The sequence below is a fragment of the Rhea pennata genome, chromosome 2, assembly GCF_028389875.1.
Source record: "Rhea pennata isolate bPtePen1 chromosome 2, bPtePen1.pri, whole genome shotgun sequence".
Taxonomy (NCBI): Eukaryota; Metazoa; Chordata; class Aves; order Rheiformes; family Rheidae; genus Rhea; species Rhea pennata.
The window spans coordinates 50,588,082-50,609,350 of NC_084664.1; the positions used below are offsets into that span (position 1 = coordinate 50,588,082).

Consider the following 21,269-nt stretch of genomic DNA (forward strand, 5'->3'; position numbering starts at 1 on the left):
GTGCTGTTCAAATAAACTTCACAAAACGACTGCAAAGTGCCAACCCCAAGGAATTCTTACCTGCTTTACCTGAACAAAGGTTACAGGGTAAGTGCTTTTTACTGGTCCAGCAGGTGACAGTTTGTCAAGAACCTCCAACACAGTACCCACCTGCAGCACAGAAAAAGCAGACGTGTAGGTCAGTAAAAGGTCAGGAAAATTCAGTCTAAATAAAACAGCCTGCATATCAGGCCGCCTGGCCAGCTAGTTGTATCTGTCTTTGCTTTCCTTTTGGACAACTCAAGCCCTTACATCACCTTTATATACATTGAAATATCTCTATAATCTGCAATAATAGAGCACAGTATAGAGAACTGATGAAATCTGAAGAAAACATACTCCATCCAGAGGAGTGCTTAAAAAAAAAAATCCAGATCTTTTATGCTTGCTTTGCATTCATAAAATGATCCATTATTATTTAATGAGAACAAACCTAGGAGTTTTTCACAAAAGTTCCATAAGAAAACATTATGGCTCTGAACAATTAAGACAAAGCAATTGTATTATCCAAATTCCAATCACTGTACTTAAATCACAGTGGTGAAAATGCTACTGACTCCCATACTACTTATATATTTCCATATATAAGTATGAGTATAAATACAAATACTTGGACTGATTTTAGTGAGATGGGCAGCATGTTTTAGCCTATGCATGATTAAATACCCTGATGAATCAGAACTTGCGTAACACTTTTCTTGCCATCTGTAATTGCCTTTTGCAATTATAGAAGATTTCCATTCATCTACAATTCTTTCTCAAACTCTATCAATTTTGTATATTAAACAAGATGCACACAATATGCACAGTATCCTATAATCTCAAAAATCAACTGTATTTATATTTTTTGTGCAAAAACTTCACCTGTTTCACAAAAAATATCGCCACAGTTCAGTGGTGATTACACATCAGACATTCAAAGTATCCCAAACCTAGACTGGCTTTCAAATACCCTCTTAGAAAAAAAACATAGTAAAAAAATAGTCTTTTAAAAATAGCATAAAATCATATACTCCAAGAGCATTGTCAGCAAAAAAATAGACTTTTAGACTGCTTCAGTAACAGAAGTATTGAATTTTTTTGCACAGCATACTCAAAAATGAGAAGTGCTCAAAAATTAAAAGTAGTCTATCTGAAATACTTTCTGTAGGTCACAGAAGCCAACATCAATCACCTAGGTACATGCAATTATTTCTTCAGCACATACAAAAAAAGTCATGTGGTTTTCTCTTGCAACACTATTATTTTAATATTGCCAATTCTAAATTGAGAGCAAGGTACATGTATAACCATAGTGACTAAAGCTTAGTTGAAACTGTATATCCACCACACGTTACTTCACACAGCCTATAAGCTCACGGAAGGCACAAACCACTCTTCCTTCATCTGCACTAGTTTGTCGAACAAACATCCACTATATTCTGACTATTTATATCCATGCAGGACTGGGCAGTCTGCCCGTCTCCAATTCCCTTCTGTGATACAGGGCAGAATCCACTTACTTGCCTCTTTCTACGGTACCAGGGAAAGAGCACACTCTTCCTTTTCCACAATAACACTTACTTTGCCTCACCACCACATGAGTTTTGCTCATCCATAGCACTGTTTGCACATGATGACATCAATAGACCAAAATATGATACAGCATCTACCTGCCTTCCCATGCAGGGTACCAAAGACACTGGAAATTATTCAGAACACTGGAGATGCAGTAGGAAGTTATTGGAGGAAACACAACATTCAGTGAATGCTAGGATTACGCTCTGTTTTCTACAGTTTGAGGTGCATCCTGGAGCTTCTCAAACAGGAAAGCCAGTATTGCACAGCAAAAACTCACTGCTGAGCACAGTATGACAGCAGTGGTTCTCAACTTCAGCATGAAGACATAGCTCTGAAGCGACTTTTGAAATGAACTTACCTCTTCAGATGGATATAAGAAAACCAGAAGTATAATCCTTTTAGTAATCTCATGACTAATTGAAAGTTACGTCTCTCTTAGTTGTGGCTAAGCACCTTCACTATGGCAAAACATCTGTCAATCAAATGATTGCCTGTATCAAAGTCATCTGCTCCTACATTTTCAGCTTAAGAACTACATCCAACATAATTAGTTTTCAGAGAGTGAAATTCTCCAAATGCTCTGGGCTGGCGATATGCTCCATTCCTCATACTGTGCTCCTCCAAATGAGCTGGTAACATTAAATTGTAATGCTGGACTTGGTAGGCCACAGGTAAGACTGAACTGCTGGGCAGTGTACTACAGCCGTGAAGCTAAAGATTAATACCTTTGCATAGAGACACAAATTGGCAACATGTGCAACTTAGTCCCTTGCTGAACTCAATATTACAGAGGTGCTTGTTTTACTCTTTTAAGCTCCTGCTACCAAAAGGGCTTCTATTCTGCATATGGGTACACCACACCCTATTCACTTGTGGACTGGGTTGATAGAAGCTTGTTTCCTTGCAACTTAAATGCATCATTTTTATTCAGCTTATCATTCTTAACCGACCTGAGTAAATCCATTTTTCTTCATCATACATACAAAGTTAAAAAAAAAAAAAAGCAAAACCCCAACAGCTGCTCTTGCTCTGATTTCCTGTTTATTACCTAGTGGACAAGTATTATCACAACAGAAACTCAAGAGTGAATTTAAATATTACAGTTTTTTACAGTTTTTTTTACAATTTTTTAAAACAAACTGTAAACACCACAATCTGACAACTACTAAAAAAAAGTAACAATACTTTTTGAACTGGCAAAGTAAGGTCTTCAAAAATCAAAGTGTACTGTAAACTACCAAAAAAAAAAAAAAAAAAAAAAAAAAGCTCCAATGCAATTATCAGCTGTTGCAGCATTCTGTTTGCTTAACCCTGTTTTCACACAGATAAGTATGTGTGAGGGATGCCAGTCACTTGCTATTGCTCGAACTCTCTACACCTCAAGAACTGAGACAATTCCGGAATCTAAAAGCCTGCAGGTTACACTATCAGGGCAGGCACTTTCTCATGACCAAGTGCTCCTTAGGCTCCTTCCAAGTGTTGAGCAGAAACTACCACTTGGTCATAAGCCTGCACAGTCACATATACATATTGCAGACACCAAAACTCATTTGTTTGCCTCTGGAAAAGATGCTCCCTGCATTCTAGGTCTTAAACCCCATCCATTGTCTCACATTTCTTGATCCCATCTATTGCTGTTCTGCCTTTGCCTACCTCTTCAACACTTCTCTTCTGCATCTCTGCAGTGAGATGCTTCCTCACGGACCGCTTCCCCGGCTTCTTCCGTAGCAATGATAGTGTGCCCAGGCAGGTTTTAATAAGTTCATTCTCTTTCCTCCGCCACTCAGAGAACTCTTCTTTAAAACCACTCAATAGCTCAAAATGAACACCTGTCTGACTTTTTTTTTTTTTTTTTTTTTTTTTTTTTTACTAGACTGAGTTCCTCAATTATACCCAGCTAGGGCAAACTCTTTGCAAAAAGTCTGGCAGACCTTTACACAGTAAAACAAAACATTTAAAAAACAAACAACAAAAAAAAAAACTAATATTTCTCAGATTTTTTTCCCTGTTCTGAAGTGCAGTAAGGAAAGAAGTACAAACAAATGATCCTACGAAACATGGTGAAACTGTAAGAGATACAAGATCTTACAATCATTACAAGTATTATGTTGCTTCTCTAGCTTATCAAGCACTTCACATATGTACATATAACTGCTAGCTCTGGTAGAACAGCCATCTTGAGGTACAAGAAAGAAGGAGGAGAGAGCTTCCACGCTATGCTGTTTCTAGTCATTCTCCATTACTTAATCTGGTGTCTTTCCTACTGCTATCTGCCAGGAAATCCTTCACCTTTCATATGTCATCCCTCCAAGACGCCCTCCCCACACATGCACAGGATAAATAAAAAAAACAAACTAATAAATTCAAAAAACAGTGGAACTGATAGACAGCACTGAAGAGGGTAAACATCTCTTTTCTCAAGTTTCATTGCTGAGCAGCTCATCAGGTACTTGGTTGGGGACTGAATTAATCATAGAATGTCTTGTAGAAAAGATAACAGGAATAGGCTGCTCTGGTTACATGTGCCTCTAAAGTACACCATGTATCTACCAAAAATACTCCAAAGTCTCCTTTCCCTCTTTCTCTCTGTAAAATGGCCATGGGAGTTGATTTACAGCAGTAGATTCAATGCTTTGCATAGCAGACTAACTGCTAGACCCTGAGTGCACAGTGAAACTTCATGACATCCATTTTACTATTACTTTGGTAACTGTTTTAGCGCTGTCACTGCAAATGTTACAGACAGGAAGATTATGATTACAGAAGCTGAAGTCTTATAATACTCTCTCCCTGATATTCACGTAGATACTTTTAGGCTTCTCCAAACAAGCTGGATAGGAGAAATAGACTTTACCTTGCCACAACAGGGACTAGAATGCAATGTGGAGTTGGATGGACTGTTTCGGCAGGAGCAGATAGTACAAACACTCTGTGATTTGAGACTCATGCTTACACTGCACCCATGACATAGAGCAACGAAGCACAGCATTTGATATAAACAGTGTGTTCATAGAACAGCGAGCAGGTTTCTTCCCAGAAAACAGTTACAGAGGCTTTCAATGCAAATGGCAATATCTGTACAGGCAAGGACAGGAATCTCACACCTGCCAGTATAGACATGCCATCTCACTTCCTAAAACAGCTGGGTGCAAAGTAAAATGCATCCTCTCAAGCAAGCAAGAAACTCTACAGGAGCAGGGTTTCCACTGTGATGACCACAACAAAGCTGTGATGTTTCAGTCACTTTAGTTATCTGTCCTCACCTCTCGTTTGTGAGAAGGTTTCTAGGCCAGACATGCTTCAGCTTTCATTTCTTGCAGGTATGAAAGGGAAATAGGACAGTGATCATTCCAGTCATCATTCCAGTGAAATAGGACAGCCCTATCTGAGAGGTATGAACCATGAGAAAATGGAGAGTCAGAATCTGATTAGAAGGTCCCTAAGCACTTGCTACTCCCACCTATGAAAGTAGCAGAAATGGCAGGTGTACTGATAACGATATATAATTAGTCATTACCAAATATAAACCAATTTAGTGAAATTTCATACAGCCCTTGTCTAAGTCTGCAGATACTGAAGGGTTGTTGAAAATGATACAGATCTTTGTCAGCTTCACTGGTGAATCACCATTATGAAAGATTGATTCCTGCCCACCAGTAAAGTGGGACAACTTAAAAACAGCTGCAAAGCCTTATCACTATCTAATTTTGCAACACTTCAGCTGCAACGGCATGACAGATCAGATATACTGCTGACTGAAAAGGTGGCTGGCTGAAAAGAAAGAGCATAAAGTATAAAACAAAACATTATGAATTAGAGTATACAGTTTACCAGTTGCAGTAACTCTGCACCTCAAGACAACTTCTCTGTGAGCAGCAGAATGATTGAAGCCAAGTCCATACCAGCCTGTTCTCTTGCATCTCCTAAACCTTCCTCTCTGCTCACTGCAGTAACCCAGTTCTCAACCATATTCCACAGAAAACTATCAATGACCCCCAAAATGACAGTGCTGTGGATAGACTGCACCTATTCATGCGCTGACCAGCTACATGACTACTGCCAAACAGAATATATCAAGGCTAGGTTCTGCATGCTTCTCCCTCAGTAGCAAAGTAATTTGATTTCCCTCATCATCTGCAGATTTCCATAAATCCTGTAAGAAGCTATATCACTGAAACTTTCAAATTTATTGAAATTTCAAATTATTCAAGTTTCCATACTCAAAACTTACAACAGCCAAAACTATCTTAAAAGACATCTATGTCCTACCTGCCTTTTCCCTTTCAGAAGCATCACCAGCTACAAAAACACTATCATACCTCTTGTGCTAGCATTCCCTCAGCCTCGTTATTCATACATTAGTTATCTCAGACAACTACAGTTCTATTACATTAGGAAGATATATCATTTCACTTTTGCTAAACTTCACATACTTGCAAGATATTACAAAAATTATCTTTTACTTCCAGATAGTATATATTTGCTCTTTTTCCATTGTAGGTATGATTCTTAACTCTCAAGCTCTGTGCTTCGCTTCCTGAAAGTTTGCTTTCAAGCTTTTCCTCTCTATTTTGTATGTCAGCTAGAGGCAACATTAAAGAAAGATACATCTACCAGATTACAAGTGTTGATTTACCTTTTGCAAGCGAATCTTCCCATAAGCAAATTTGGGTGTTGTTGGAGGGATAATGCCTTCTGGTAACTGGTTATACTAGAAAGGAGGGAAAAGGAAAAAAAAAAAAACATGAAAAATTCAAACACATTTTAACTGAATTCTCACTTTTCACTTCACAACTTACAAAAGTAGAACTTTGGCTAAAAGTAGGTGTTCTCACAGTGTTAACAAATTATACTTGTTTCTAGGCTCAGAAAAAAATCCATCTGGTTTAATCACATATGGTAAATATAATTTTTGATGAATACTTAACTGAAGATAACTGTAAAACGGACAACAAACAAACTAGCTGCTGAAGAATCAGTGTCCCTGAAGCCCTCCTGTGGCCACAGCTTGCATTACTGTCTGTCTACAGCCCCTCTGGAGTCACCCCTCAAGTCATTGGGAGCTTCAACTCCACCTTTCTACAGGTAGTTCCATCTGATCCTCCCCATCTTCCTTAGAAGCACTTCCATATGAGAATTATTAGCCCCTTGCACCTTCCCTCTCAGTTCACGGTTATTGCTTGTTGCCTCCCCACAAAACCTGCTAATCCCTTGCTGCCTATGCTGGTTTCATTCAGAAGCAGCTGTAAAAGCCTCACAACCAGGGGGGATAACTTAGCTAGCAACTTCCAGGCTGCTGGGGGCACCTCTACCCCACAGCAGCCCAGCTAACAGAGAGGGGAACACATAGAAGAATTTAGATAAAATGAATCTTAAAAGGTGTGAGGTTGCTCTCCTCACGTGCCGGTTTGTCAAGCTGGTCCATTCTTTCAGTTGTGCTTCCACTGTCACAGCCCCTGTCTGGACATAGGGGGCCGCTGGGGCCTTCGTCCCATTTGGCACACATCCCCTGTGCTGCCGCAAGTCTGGTGGCAATTCCCACAGTGGTGAGCAACACCTTTGACAGCTGCAGCTTACGGAATTTACCACTTCTTGTCCCATCTGCGTACTTTCATCTGACCAAGTCTTGGGCCCTGCTCCAGCTCTCCTAGCCCATTGCTGGTGCCCTTTCCCCCCATCAGCTTTTCTGGCTGCAGAGCTCAGTGTCAGTCAAAGCAGCAGCCATGATCCCACCTTCCTTTGGCTGTATTCACGTGTTCCCTCCCCCACCAGGCATCCAGGCCTCAGACCATTTTACTCAGCCACATTGGCAAGCTAACCCAGTAGCAAAAGTGTGCATAACTCTTTTGCTGGGAGTACCTCAATGAAATGATTTAACACAGAGTGCAAGGAGCCTGGAGCCCACAGCCCCACAGCAGCAGGATGTTAGCACAATTCCGGCTCTTGAGCAACCACCATCTCCTCCACAGCTCCACGAACCCATGAGATTCCTGCATTAGCTCCTCTCTGCTCCTGGCCTAGACAACTGCCTACAGATCAGGAGGAGCCACCTGACAGGGAAGTACTCTGACTGTCAGCCTATTTCTAGTTACTTCTCACCCTGTAGGAATAACTCTCTAGGAAGAACTGCCCAAGATCAGCTTACAGCATTGCTGAGGAGGGAAGGGGTGAAGGATGTCCACTGGCTTCTTGGATGCCCTTGAGGCATGGTGAGTTTAGACAAGGGCTCTCTTCCTGCACCTCAGACCCCACATTCCCAAGCCTCCAACCTCCTTACCTTCTTGTCATACTAAAACCTCTCCTCTTTTCTCCCATGACTCGTCCCTGGTTTTAAGTCTGGACTTCCCACTTGATCTTTCCTTTATTGAACATGGCCCCATCTACCCACTATAGAGAGAAAACTTCTGCAGATAAGAAACCTATGTGATCAAGTAGTCTAAGTCTACTTTCTAATATATGTGCACAAATGATCCCATCTGTGAAGGTTACATTAATTTGAATGTTCAGTAACTTCAAGTGCTTAATTTGGCAACCGTTAGGGGTTTCTTTTTTTTTTTTTTTTTTGTTTTTTTGTTTTTTTTGTTTTTTTTGTTTTTTTTTTTTTTTTATAGATTTGGGGAGGTGCTGAAGGGCTATTTTTCTTGGGAGGTTTGTTGGATTTACACATGGCATATCTGGCATAAAACTCACCTCAAAAGTTTGCCTCTGCACCAAAACAAGTTGGGTTTATTTATTTATTTATTTTAAGAGATCATAGCAGTATAATTCTCACTGCCCCTCTGTCAACTCTCAACTGCACACAGATGAAAAACTAATTCATATTTCTTGACAACAAATTCATTTCTTTCTCTCTGTATTTGAAAAATAATCAAATCATTCGGGCTTAAAAAAAAGAAAGAAGAAAAAAGAAAAACTATATTCACTCAAGAGAAGTTTCAGCTGAAATGGCAGAAATCAGAGAATGCTGTAAGCAATTGAAGGAAGTTTAAAGCTGGAACCCTCTTTTATTATATTTATTAACTGAAAGAAAGAAGGAAAGAAGTTTATAATGCATTAGCCTTGTAGTACAGGTAACATTCTAAAAACAGCCATTAGCTAGGGGCCAGCTTTATTTTCTTATTGTAGCTTCAGCTCTAACTATATTTCAGTAGATGGACTATTATGGGTTTAGAACCCACAGCAGAGACAATAAATCTTCACTGAGATCCTATGGATACGGAAGGTAAGAGACAAACAAATCACACCATAAAAGCTTTACCATGACCCAACATACCTTAGCTTATACTGAACACTTCAGATCTTATCAAGGCCGCCTCAATTGCACTAGAACACTACTTAAAGTTCAGATAGGTATCTTGCCTTGAAGAAAACAACTCAAAAACAGGAAGCTTGGGAATTTCTTTGGTGAGAAAAGCTTCACCAAGATAGTAAGTCCCCTCTATCAAAATCACCCAATCAATGGAAAGCTTGGGGAAAATAGAGAATGTTAAGAAAATGGTCTATACTAGGCTTTCTTCAGGGGGGAGATAAAAGGCATACTTAACCCTAGAGACAGTGCAAAAACTTTCTGAGAGACTTACTTCAAAAAAGCATGTTCTAGGTTACAGCAACATTTCTAGCATGCAACAGGACAGTAGGAGCCCTGGGCTTCCCAGGAAATCTGTCTTTAAGCCTAGTCTGAATGGCCTGAAATGTCTTTTCAAAATCCAGATACAAATTCCATATTTTGCTCCAATCTCCAGTATGCAGAAATGCTACTCGCTTCAAAGCTTTGACCTTTGTATGATCTAGTTTGTGGCATCAAAAAAGAAAGACAGTTCATTTGGGTAAGCATGCTCCTTCTCACAGAGGCTCCAGAGGCCCCAAACCACAACATGAAGCTTGGCAGACAGGCAGTCAAAGCACTTAAGTTGTGGCACATACCAGGCTGAAGTGAAGTGACCAGCCTGCCTGTATTGACTGAATGGCCTATGAGTTCTACAAAGGGGAAGCCCTGTGCACTCACCCTCCATCTCCTCTCCCAGTCAAACCCTTCCTCCCTCCCTCTGCTTCCTCATGCCAGTTCCAGCTCTTATCAGATGGAGTGAGCCAAGTTGGAAGAAAACTAATTCAGCTAAAAAAAACAGAGTTAAATCATCTCAGAATGTCAGATCCACACCTGCAACCCGTCTTTGAAAGTGAGGGATGGACTCATCGAGACAGTAGAGGGGATAACCAGGGAGGTGCAAGATCTTGCCCTTTTTCTAACAAGCAATTGGATCAGACTAATCACCTCGTTCCATTTCAATTCCATTTCCTGCACAGGACAATAAATGCAGAAATAACTCACACCAACACAAGAGCAAGAGATTTTCCAGTAAGCTAGAGTTGCTTCAGAGAACCATTCTAAACATGTCCTAGGGACACTTACCATACCAATGACTTCCCGCAAGGCAAAATATTTTTCTGTGAGATCCCCTGCTTCACTCAGTGGAGCATCATAGTCATAACTGGTGGGCTGTGGCATATAGGGCATATTAGCACCTAAGAGACAGAGAAAAAGCAACAGAAAATGTAAAGGAGTTGGGTTTTCCAAAGGGATAAATTTTCAGAATTCTCTCCAATCACAGCCAGACTTCACTTTCAGATTCAGTGTAGGCCCTGGGATGTGGGATTTGGCACAGGGAAACTATTTCCTATGGAAGACACAGTCCCTTCTAGGCTCTCACTGCTCTATTACATAGTCTTTACAAATATTTTGAAGAGATAGATTTATCCATGTTTCAACTGTTTTACAGAATTGAGCAAAGCAAAGGCCAGACTTGTTCCTCATCCTTTGCAAAGGCAAATACCACATGGATTTAGAACATACTGCCAATAGACACAGAAAAAGCTAGTGCACTTGTCTCTTGCCATTTGAGAGTATGCATAGCCCATGCTTTTAAAGGGACTAGCACATTACTACCTAATTCATTAGCCCCCCCATTGTATTATTATAATCTCTTATATCATTTCTTACCATTCCAATAGGCAAAATTAGTCCCACCTATAAACATGTATCTGAAAAAACAAAACAAAATACAATCCACTTAAATCAGGTTTTGCTGAGTATCAACATTTGGAATTGGAAAACAAAACAAAACAACCCCTCTCCAGAAAAAACTAACCTCTAGTGAACATACACTTACAGGTTAACGTTAGCACCATGTGCCAGGATTTCATTAAGGGTTTTAGCTATGGTTTGTGTGGGCACAACAGAATGATGGTGTCCCCAGTGATCCAACCATCCAGTATAAAACTCAGAATTAACCTGAAAGGAGGAATGGCAAAAGAGGAAGGGAAAATATGAAGAGGGAACAAGAATGCAATGTGATTTAGGTTACTAACTGTAAGAGGAAAGGAAAAAAGGCACCTACTCATGTGAGTCTTTTCTAAACTACTATAAATACAGCAAGGTATAGACCATTCAAAGAAATTAAAGGATTGGTTCAATAATTTTATATGGACACTTAAGAATTGGTTCAAGCAATCATTTTCAAAATGTCTGTATAAAATTATTATGTACCAAAGAGCATGGATTTCCTCGGAATTTGTAAACCTGAATATGTTTCTGATACTCAGCATTAAAATAAGAGATCGAACAAATATATTATATGCAGAACAAGATATGTAAATTAGATGTAATGAAACATAAATCACTCAAACACTCTCAAACTGTGTTCTAAATAATTTCAAAGCACAGAGATAATCTTGTACCATCAAGAGACCTCCCCCCTTTGTCAAAATGGCTTCCAATGATCTCACATCCCATTACCACTTGTGTAGAAACTCTGGGGTAGCTAAAAACAGGAAGCAACTTCTAACCTGCCCTTTTAATTTCTGCTTTTAACTTCCACCCACACACGTACCTCACTAACACATCTAATCATGCTTACTGTTTCCGCTGCTTTGTAAATATTTGTCTTAGCTAGGAAAAATACTGAAATAAAAATCAATTTCTCCTGAGACTAAAGTAATACTTGCAGAACAGCAGTCAGCATGGCATAGAAAAAGACATGCACAAGCACCTTCATTCAGCTTTTTGGACTGATTTTGAAATTATATCCCAATAAACCTGTCCCTAACAAACTGTCCAACAAACTCTTGTCAACCCCTCTTTTATTAATTACTCTAAGATTAAGAGTGATACAGGAAACTTAAGCAAAAAGACATACCAAAGGACCTGCAGGTTCACTGCCTCTTTGAACTAAGAATGCTGCTGTGACATTGCCACCTATAAACAGACAAAAGCATAACTGAGTTGCAACATCCATGACTTTTGCTAGTTCTTTCACTTTACTGAAATGTACCTCCATTTCAAGACCTAGTAAAAATCCAGGTAAGCAACTTACTTCAAAAAATGCAGGTGTAGATTCAATACCTCAGATTTTAGTGTTTGAGCTGTGGAACTTTTTTCTAAGGAAAAAGAAAAGAAAAGAAAACAAAAGAAAAGAAAACAAAAGAAAAGAAAACAAAAGAAAAGAAAACAAAAGAAAAGAAAACAAAAGAAAAGAAAACAAAAGAAAAGAAAACAAAAGAAAAGAAAACAAAAGAAAAGAAAACAAAAGAAAAGAAAACAAAAGAAAAGAAAACAAAAGAAAAGAAAACAAAAGAAAAGAAAACAAAAGAAAAGAAAACAAAAGAAAAGAAAACAAAAGAAAAGAAAACAAAAGAAAAGAAAACAAAAGAAAAGAAAACAAAAGAAAAGAAAACAAAAGAAAAGAAAACAAAAGAAAAGAAAACAAAAGAAAAGAAAACAAAAGAAAAGAAAACAAAAGAAAAGAAAACAAAAGAAAAGAAAACAAAAGAAGCTTTAACAGAGTCCTAAGCTTACATCCTCTGAAAATCCAGCTCTGAGAATGACATCCTGCCTCCATAAAGTCTGAGATGTGTCAGACTCACTGAAAAGTATAGGCCTGCAGTTCCGTTATCAAGACTATAAGGAAGAATAGATGCCAGGCAACCTATAAATAGGAGTTTCACTTCTGATCACTCCAAGTGGTTCAAGCCACAGGGACTGTAAATAATAACTACTTGATACATGATATACATGAAGGAGCTCACAGTTTCAATCTACTTATAAAAAAAAAGATTCCTACTAACCATACATCTTTGACTGCAGAGAGAATAATATAGAAGAGAGACCACAAGTCAAAAAAAAAAAAAAATACAGAAACAGAACTATCTTGGAGTATGTTTCTTGTGCCGTAAGCTTATTTTTCCAAGCCAGTTCTGCATAAACTGCATTAATTCTCCTCTTCTATCAAATAGGCACTTTCTGAGAACACTATTGGTGCTTAGCCATTCTTCAGACCTGTATTTCTGCAAATTGTGGTGGTGTACATATTTCTAATGATGGTCTTCAGCATTTTTTTCTCCCTCAGTAACTAGTAACTACTAATTTAAAGAAATAAACTAGGAGGGCTGGATTCTGGAACAGGCAGAGGCCATTCCAAAAAAAAAAAAAAAAAAAAAAAAAAAAAAACAGAAAACAAAACACCCAGGAAGTGATTATGACTTTAACTTAGTACTTGTGAGTAATTCTTTTATGTTTAACAATGTGTCAAATAGTCATTTATGTCTATCACCACATTTAAGCAGTCAAGGAGACCATTTGTCCTGCCACCAACACACTTTTTTTTTTTTTGTAACAAACAGTCATCTCCAACCTGGAGCAAAGTCTACTGTTGCATAAAAACCCTGAAGAGCTCCACATCTCAAGTACAGCTTGCTTGCACCATCAGTTGTGAATAGCACAACCTCATCCCCAAGATGCTGGCGGAAGATCTTCTGAAGGGAACGTAGATAGTCATAGTCGCAAGCAAAGTAGCTTCCATACTCATTCTCTACCTGCACGGTAAAAATAATTCAAGTAAGCAGTAGCCAGTTTGAATCTGTATCTGATACTAAAAATGGAAAGCTTAAACCTTGGCTTCCTTTTCCTTTGATGGCAACCCTGAAAAGGCCGATTTAACTCCAGACTTGAGTGGCAGCAGGAGAAGACAATACTTCCAGGCCCTCATTCCTCGCACCTGTACCTTACAGTAGAGCTATCATTGTCTACAGAGAAGTACTTCTCCTACAAAATCCTTTGAACTTCACATAAAGGTCTCTATCCTTATCTATTCAATAACAGTAATCAAAATATGGTCTCTATTTAAAAGAAGAACTACGGTCCAGCTTCCAGCAAACTAATAAAAAAAAAAAAAAAAAAAAAAAAACACACACAGATCAGGTTGCAACATGATCAAAACCACAGTAGAGCTGGACTTCAGAACAGAGACCTATGAGAAAATATGGGTCAGTAGAGGGGCTCACATGAACAGCAAAGCCCTGCAATAGACTTAAATGATTGGACAATTCACTGCTCTTGAAAGGTGTACCTCCTGCCCCTTTCCCAAGGGATCAGCTTCCAGCTCCAGACCCAATGCCAAATGTTCCTCAAGGCAACTTCTGACAATCCTGTTTTAAATATCCCACTTCTGACAAGGAATAGTTTAGCGCAGTGCTTTTACTGAATACAGAGAATACATTGCTCAAGAACAGTGATCTTGGCTGACATTTTAAGAAGGGTCTCCCATCTTGTGAAAGCCAGGGAATTTCAATTAATTAGCATGAAGCTGTAGTTACTGTCAAATATTAAGTAAGAAAATGGAATAATCACCACAGCACATTTCGAAGGAGTTCAAGAGAGAAACTACCCACTATGCATGCACAGTATAATAACCTCAATCATTCATAGCTCAAGTTAGCATGAAGAACTAAAAAGCCTAAACCTTGATGCTGCATGTGTTAATAGGCTTGCTTCATATTGCTTTTCTTCTATCTGCAAGTATCCTTATACACCTTTTTCCTCCAAGAGGGTTTCAGATAATGTTAATGTTTTTGCTTAATGTGAGAGCTGGCACAAGAAGTCTCACAAGTTTGTTTTATTGCTTTCTATACTAGTAGAAAACAACTTGTACGGAGCAGATAAATGCTCTCTAAATTCTGGAGATGACATTCAGCTCTCTTGGATGAGGGATCTCATCAGAATCCTTTAGTTATCAGAAATTGCTAAGGAGCATCTGTGTGCATTACCACTGGATACAAGAAGTGTCAGTAAGACCAATATAAGCACCCATGCTGCTTGGGTTCATTGAACTTTCAAAAAGTTACCTGCACCATGATGATTGGACCTCCATTTTGATAGAGGTGAGGCTTCATCTTCGGCAAAAGGACACTCATCCATTTCTCAACAGCTGCCAGGTAATCTGTGATACACAAAGTGAAAACTGAACAGTTCACAACTTTTCTGCTTTATAACTCCCAATTTTTGTGTTAAATTATATACGGGTAGTTTTTACCTAGTTTTCTAACTACACAAAATTTATAAGAACAGCATCTAATGAACTGACATGCTCTTACGCTAGTTCGTAATTGTCAGCTTTCAATATATGGGTGGAGTCATTAAAAAATAAAATATTCTAACACTGATGAACTTTGAAAATCACCAGAGATACTTTAAAACATCTCACACAAATTATCCTAATGCAATTCAATAGGAAAAGAAACTGTAATGTTGCTGTCAGCACCATTTTTTTTAATAGATAATTTATTCAATGACCAGCAGAACTGAAGACAGACACTACATGGATTTACATCTTTGTCCCCTAATCCCTTCTCCAATAACCACATTCATCTCCTGTCTCATCTCACCTGTCCGTGTCATGTTCCATGACCAGGTAACACAATAGTGCTGTAACTATTTCTGGAATTACGTGCACAATGACCAGCCAAGAAAGGCTCCTACAACGAGTGGCCACTGGTTGTTGCCAAACGGAAAATCTCAGAGCTCAAAGCTATCTTCTTTTTTTCTCAGTGGCTAAAATAATTTGTCTCTCTTGGCACCAATTTTCATGAAATTTTCAAACTTATACTTGGCTTATACTGGAGATGACATTCAAACTTATACTGGTTGTTGCTCTGGAAATTATTAAGAAAATGCCTGGGAAGGGGGAACAAGAAGAGACAGATGACATAAATTGCTCCCCTCTATCTCCCTCCGCCCATCTCTCTCTCTTTTTTTTTTCTTTTTAAATTATACAACTTCAATCATTTCCTTAGAAAACCAACTGCTAAAAAACTCCATTAGCTCTAGGAATAGCATCCACAACAACCTGAAGGACTCAGCTCTACAGTTCTTTAATCACAGAAGTTGCATGATTTTCTACCCTACTTTGTTCTTTCCATACACTTCTCCAACACATACACCTTAGAGTATTAAGTTTTTACTCACAGGATAACTTAAAATGAGGTATGAACAATCCAAACATAGCCTCAAACATCAAGTCCTCCTACTGTTAAAATATACATTTGCTAGTCCTTTTGACATCCTCACCTGAATCAGAAGACCTGAGAACAATAGATTCCTTCTCCAGCAGCCATGCAGGCAAGCCTCCCTGCAAAAAGAAAGGAAACCGCTTCAGTGGTCCATTTATTGGAAACAAAGAACAATTTAGCCAGGTGTCAAAAAATATACTGAGATTGAATTTTAAAAATAAACAAACAAACCCATAAGGCAAGTAGTAATTCTCAAAGAAAAACAAACACTAAGTAAGCTTGTGCTATAAAAAGTCACTGAGGATGCTTAACCGGGAGCCTTTTCCAAGGGAACACCAAGGATATTTTTCTACTTTAGGAAGAAAACAGTTGCCTCAGACTTAGGCTAGAAATGAGATAGCTTTTATAAAAAGCTGTACCATGTCCCATTCTGCACAGATGTAAGGTCCAGCTCTCAGAATCACCAGCAAGCCAGTTTCATTAGCAAGCTGCAGGAAATACTCTAGATCTCTGTCACCAGAGAAATCATATACGCCCCGTTGGGGTTCATGATAGTTCCATGGCACGTACCTATAAAGAAAGAAAATCACCTTCCATTAGGAAACTCAGACCAAACCAGAATTTCAAAGAAGTGTTAGCACTGCACTCCCAGGGATACGCAAAGCTTAACTCATGTTCGGATTAGTAAAATACAAGAATAATTCTGGGAGCTTTCGTCTGTGACCTGCTTCCTATGGCAAAAGGTGTTAAAATTAATTCCAAAATAAGGGTTAGTACTTTAGGTTTTGTCTGTGGGAGTCTGTATCAATCCAGGAACAAGTTTTGCTTTTGCTTTTGCCATTTCAAAACCACGATGGTTTTAAAGCTGCCAGCGGTGTCATGGTGGGAGCTTTGTGAAGAGGTGAACACTGAAAACCACCCATGCAAGATGTGTTCGGGAATTAGCTTCCCCAAAACAGCAGATGACCTCAGAGAGCAGACCACCCAGCTTGCACAGGGCACACCACCTCAGCTGACAGGTCCACGCTGCTGCCAATGAAAAGATGTTACAAATGTCTAAGCCTCAGAAGATTTTGCATCTAGGTCCTGAAAATCTTCCCTGACCAGAAGCAAAAGAGGTTCTGAAAAAAAACAACATGGGAAGCATGGTTGAGGTATGCTAAGGCACCCAGGAGCCTGGACAAACTAGAGCCTCATTTCAACCAAGTAATGGAAGTGTCAAACAAGCAAATTATTTGAGAAAATATCTCTCTTACTTCGAGGACTTTGAAAACCACAACCTGACTACAAAATACCTCATAGATTATACAAATTACACTTGGTTGCAAGATAAGAAACACATTATTTACAAAATACCGTATGTTGTGTTACAGTTTATGGTCCTTGAACAACAACCATGAGAATTTGGGCTTGGCACAGTAGTAGGTGGCAGTCACAGCAGAGACAGACATTAAAATTATGGATTGGTGCAGCTTGAACAAGGCTTCAAGAGAAAGGCAGAACTTATGTCCAATGCATTTATTTTTTGCACATATGTTTGTGCCCCTTCTAAGAAAACTGCTGCCATTGTTCCAGAGTATGAATTCAACAAAAATTTGTAAAACCAAAACTGTGCTTAGTCAACCAAAGAGCCTCTCAGACAACACTGTTGTATTCAGACAATGTTTTTATATTCAAGAGTTAGTTCTGTAAAAACTACTGAGGAGGAGAGACAGACAGAGAGAGAGACAGACAGAGAGAGAGAGAGAGAGACAGACAGAGAGAGAGAGAGAGAGACAGAGAGAGAGAGAGACAGACAGAGAGAGAGAGAGACAGACAGAGAGAGAGAGAGACAGACAGAGAGAGAGAGAGACAGACAGAGAGAGAGAGAGACAGACAGAGAGATGAAAAAACAAGCCCTGCTTTCAATAGGCAAGAAAAACAGGAACCCTTACATGAGCCAGTACTGAAATGGCCACACTCAGAAATACATGCACGTGAACATAAAAAAACGATGGTAATCCTTCAGCACCTTTAATCACTTGCAAATATTATTTCCTCACAAATGCCCAAACCTACAAGCTCTGTTTGAAAAGGATAAAGTTTAAAATTTCTGTGGCAAGATGGAGTTTAAACCATGCATTCAGAAGTCAATATGCAGACTTTCCCTCTGTGTAGTACATTTCTTTATCAACCTGCTGTAATTGTTCTAAAAACAACAAGTTTATTGAAGTACTTTGGAAACAAAGTATACATTCATTTAATGAATTTATGAATCATACATAGGTACATTCAACATTAATTTAGTTTTCTCTACTTTGCCCAGATTTCAATTGGTGGAGCAGGCTGATGGCTAACACTTAAGACCATAGTCGATAAATATTTAGATCAAAACAAATGACCAACTATCTCAATGAAACCAACACCACAGGGTACCATGAAGCAAATAAAAAATGCATTTGTTATTCCCAAACTTGAAAGAGCACATGTACAGGCAATAATATCAAGGTTACCAATTTTACTGTAATTAGCACATCACCATAGCAACTAACTTTTTCACTTTCTAAATTAAATCACTTTTTATTGATACAATAGTTCGAGGTAATAGCTGCGGCAACAGTAGCACCTAGCTTTTGACATATTATGCCTGTTCTGTGCTCGCTTTCTCTTTTCGATCTATCTTTATCCAGGTGATAACTGTGAATAATTTTGCTTTGATACCATAATACCTATACCTATATTATTTTCAAAACTATTACCTAGTTATACATATATATGACTGCAGATAGTGTCATTCTTACAAAAAAGTGGGAAAGGGTATTCCAGAGAATTACATGCCAAACAGTCAAACTCCAAACCCAAAAAAGATGACAGAAAAGCTACTGAATAATCAACATGTAAAAATGACAGCGAGGCGATAAAAACAACAATCTAGGTTTATATCTTTTTTGACAAACCTAATTCCATTCTTTCACAGGAAAGGATTAGGAAAAAGTAAAGAAGGTGACATCTCTCAACTTAGCGAGGCTTTTGGTACTCTTCTGTATGACAGCTCTAACTGTACTCAAAGTTTTTACATAGCACATTTGGCAGATGGGGAGCAGTTACAATTCCACTGGAGAACACAGTTAGGATGCTCAGCGCTCTTAATTAATGAGCATCACGGTGTAATATCAGCTGACATCAAATCAAGATTTAGCACTTTGTAATTGTCTCTTGCAAAGAAAAAAAGCAAAGGCAAAAATATAAAATGAGAAAATAGTTGTACGGTAATGGTGTTAATAGATATTACGCAAGTAATATACAGATGTATGCAATATATATAATCAAGTATTTACTGCTGCTAAGTAAAGCATAGGTTATTATAAGAAAAGCATTCTAATTTTAATCTAACTGCACTTTGGAACCTGTTATAGATGAAAATACAGATTCATTGGGAAGTTTTTAGGAACTCACCCTACCAACAAGTCTTAAGGTATAAATATGCTTAATACTGTCCGAGATGGGGACAAAAGGGTGTCTCAATATTTTTTCTGCAACTTTCTATGAGTATGTAACATAACTGCTGATTCTTCTGCTGAGCTTCTCTGTTAACTTCTCTAGTTCTGTAAATGTTTAGCTCCATCTAGTGGTTGCTTACCTCTTCCACACAAAAAAACCTGACTTTTAGTCCTGCACGTACGTTTTTCATAGTATTTATTTGTACTTGATAGGCTAGAGCTGAGGAACTGAAAACAAAGACAACTGCAGTTGCATGGCCAGATGCCTCTGAGGGCTACTTGCATGGGCAGAAAAGGGAGTTCCTAGGTATAATCCTTCATCTTTTGGGACATCACAGTAAGCACAGTATCAAATTTCAACCTGCTACCTTCATATTTTAAACTTTAACCTAAGTTTGAGGTCCCTGTCACGTATTTTCTCATATTCTCTTATTGCTTAAGGTGTTTCCAGTTAGAGACGGCTACAGACATACACTGACTTCCCTCACATCAAGAATCCCACATCAGCTGCTGACTCAGTTCTTAGCTGAATAACGCATCAAGGCACAGCTAGTCTTGGGAATGAGGCTGCAGAGAGTAAGAAGAGAGCAGGTCTGATTAGCTTGCACCAAGAGGAATTCATGAGGACAACCCTGTAATGGAAGGATCCTGTTTCCTCCACTATTGGGAGCCCCACTGGGAGCACCTTGAGAAGAACCAGAACCACTCCCATATGGTAAACTGTAGCAGGAAACTTTTCCATCTTGTGGGAACAGCCTAAAGCCTCAAAAATGGCAGTCTTCGAAAGTGCTTCCAATGTTGGGAGTCCTATAGCCACTTTCTGCCAGAAGGGGCTGTTGGCCATTTCAGAACAACTTCACACAACAGGAATCTCAGTTCCTTGCTAACAGTTTTATTGACGCAGCAAAGACTAGGCAGAAGAGAGGAGAGGAGAGAGAAAACAAAAACACAAACAAACAATAATATAGCCCCATTCCCACTTTACCAAAAAGCATAGAAAATAGATTTATTTTGAGTAAAATGAAAAATTATTGCTTCATCTCAATAATTCGGAGCAATACTGCCCAATTATCTGCATACTTGAAAAAAAGGAATAAAATGTTTTTAGCATCTAGAGAGAGAACACTGTGTCAAATAGAAAGATGTATGTATTTCATTCTTGTAGAAAATGCAAGGCACTGCAGTACCTTCTGCTTACAAGATACATGTTTAGGAGTTATCTATCCCAATATTAGAAGAAATTCAAAGATAAGCAATGGTGGAAGAGAGAGTTAAAGAATCCCAGGTAGCTTTACAAAGAGAAAAGGAGTTTCAGGAAAAACCTGTTGTCTATCCACTCTGATCTAGCAACACCTAAGGCTGCAGCCTCAAATCACAGAACCTTAAGGCAACACTCACTAGCTCTAGCTTCCCTTCTGTACGTAAACACAAACAACTCACTTCTCAAGACCAACAGAGATCAATCAATATCAGCAACACAAGACAACCTCTACTCCTTCCTGGGTTAGCAGAAGGATACTAATGCAGAACAGTAAAGTATAAGAATAAGAGGTAGGAATATGCAAAAGAAAGGGGGGGGGAAGTGAGTAATCACATGAGGAGAAAGAAAAGGAAGCAAGGAATTATAAAAGCGGGGGGGGGGAAGCAATAGGAAAAGAAAAAAAAAAGCCTCTGAAGCAATTTTGCCATTAAATAAGAGTTATATAAGGGGAATAAAAAACAAAAGATGCCTATTGACTAAAACTAGTAATGTAGCAATTAAATTAATAGGCAAATTCAAAGAGGCAGGGAGGAGACCACTTGAAAAAGATGTAAATGATCAGAAGGCACTAAAGATACATTCCTTTCCCT

At 38.7% G+C, this 21,269-nt stretch overlaps 1 protein-coding gene across 1 annotated transcript in view; it reads right to left on the bottom strand.

The window, feature by feature from the left end:
* The window catches only part of GLB1 (galactosidase beta 1), a 46,493-nt gene that overhangs the window by 11,621 nt on the left and 13,603 nt on the right, over positions 1-21,269 (bottom strand). The window contains exons 3-12 of the mRNA XM_062569471.1: positions 16,359-16,509; positions 15,998-16,058; positions 14,776-14,870; positions 13,287-13,467; positions 11,793-11,851; positions 10,767-10,888; positions 10,598-10,638; positions 10,010-10,122; positions 6,236-6,310; positions 61-150 (exon numbers count right to left, since the gene is read on the bottom strand). Coding sequence (XP_062425455.1) covers positions 61-150; positions 6,236-6,310; positions 10,010-10,122; positions 10,598-10,638; positions 10,767-10,888; positions 11,793-11,851; positions 13,287-13,467; positions 14,776-14,870; positions 15,998-16,058; positions 16,359-16,509 — 988 coding nt within the window. The remainder of the gene's footprint in view (positions 1-60; positions 151-6,235; positions 6,311-10,009; positions 10,123-10,597; positions 10,639-10,766; positions 10,889-11,792; positions 11,852-13,286; positions 13,468-14,775; positions 14,871-15,997; positions 16,059-16,358; positions 16,510-21,269) is intronic.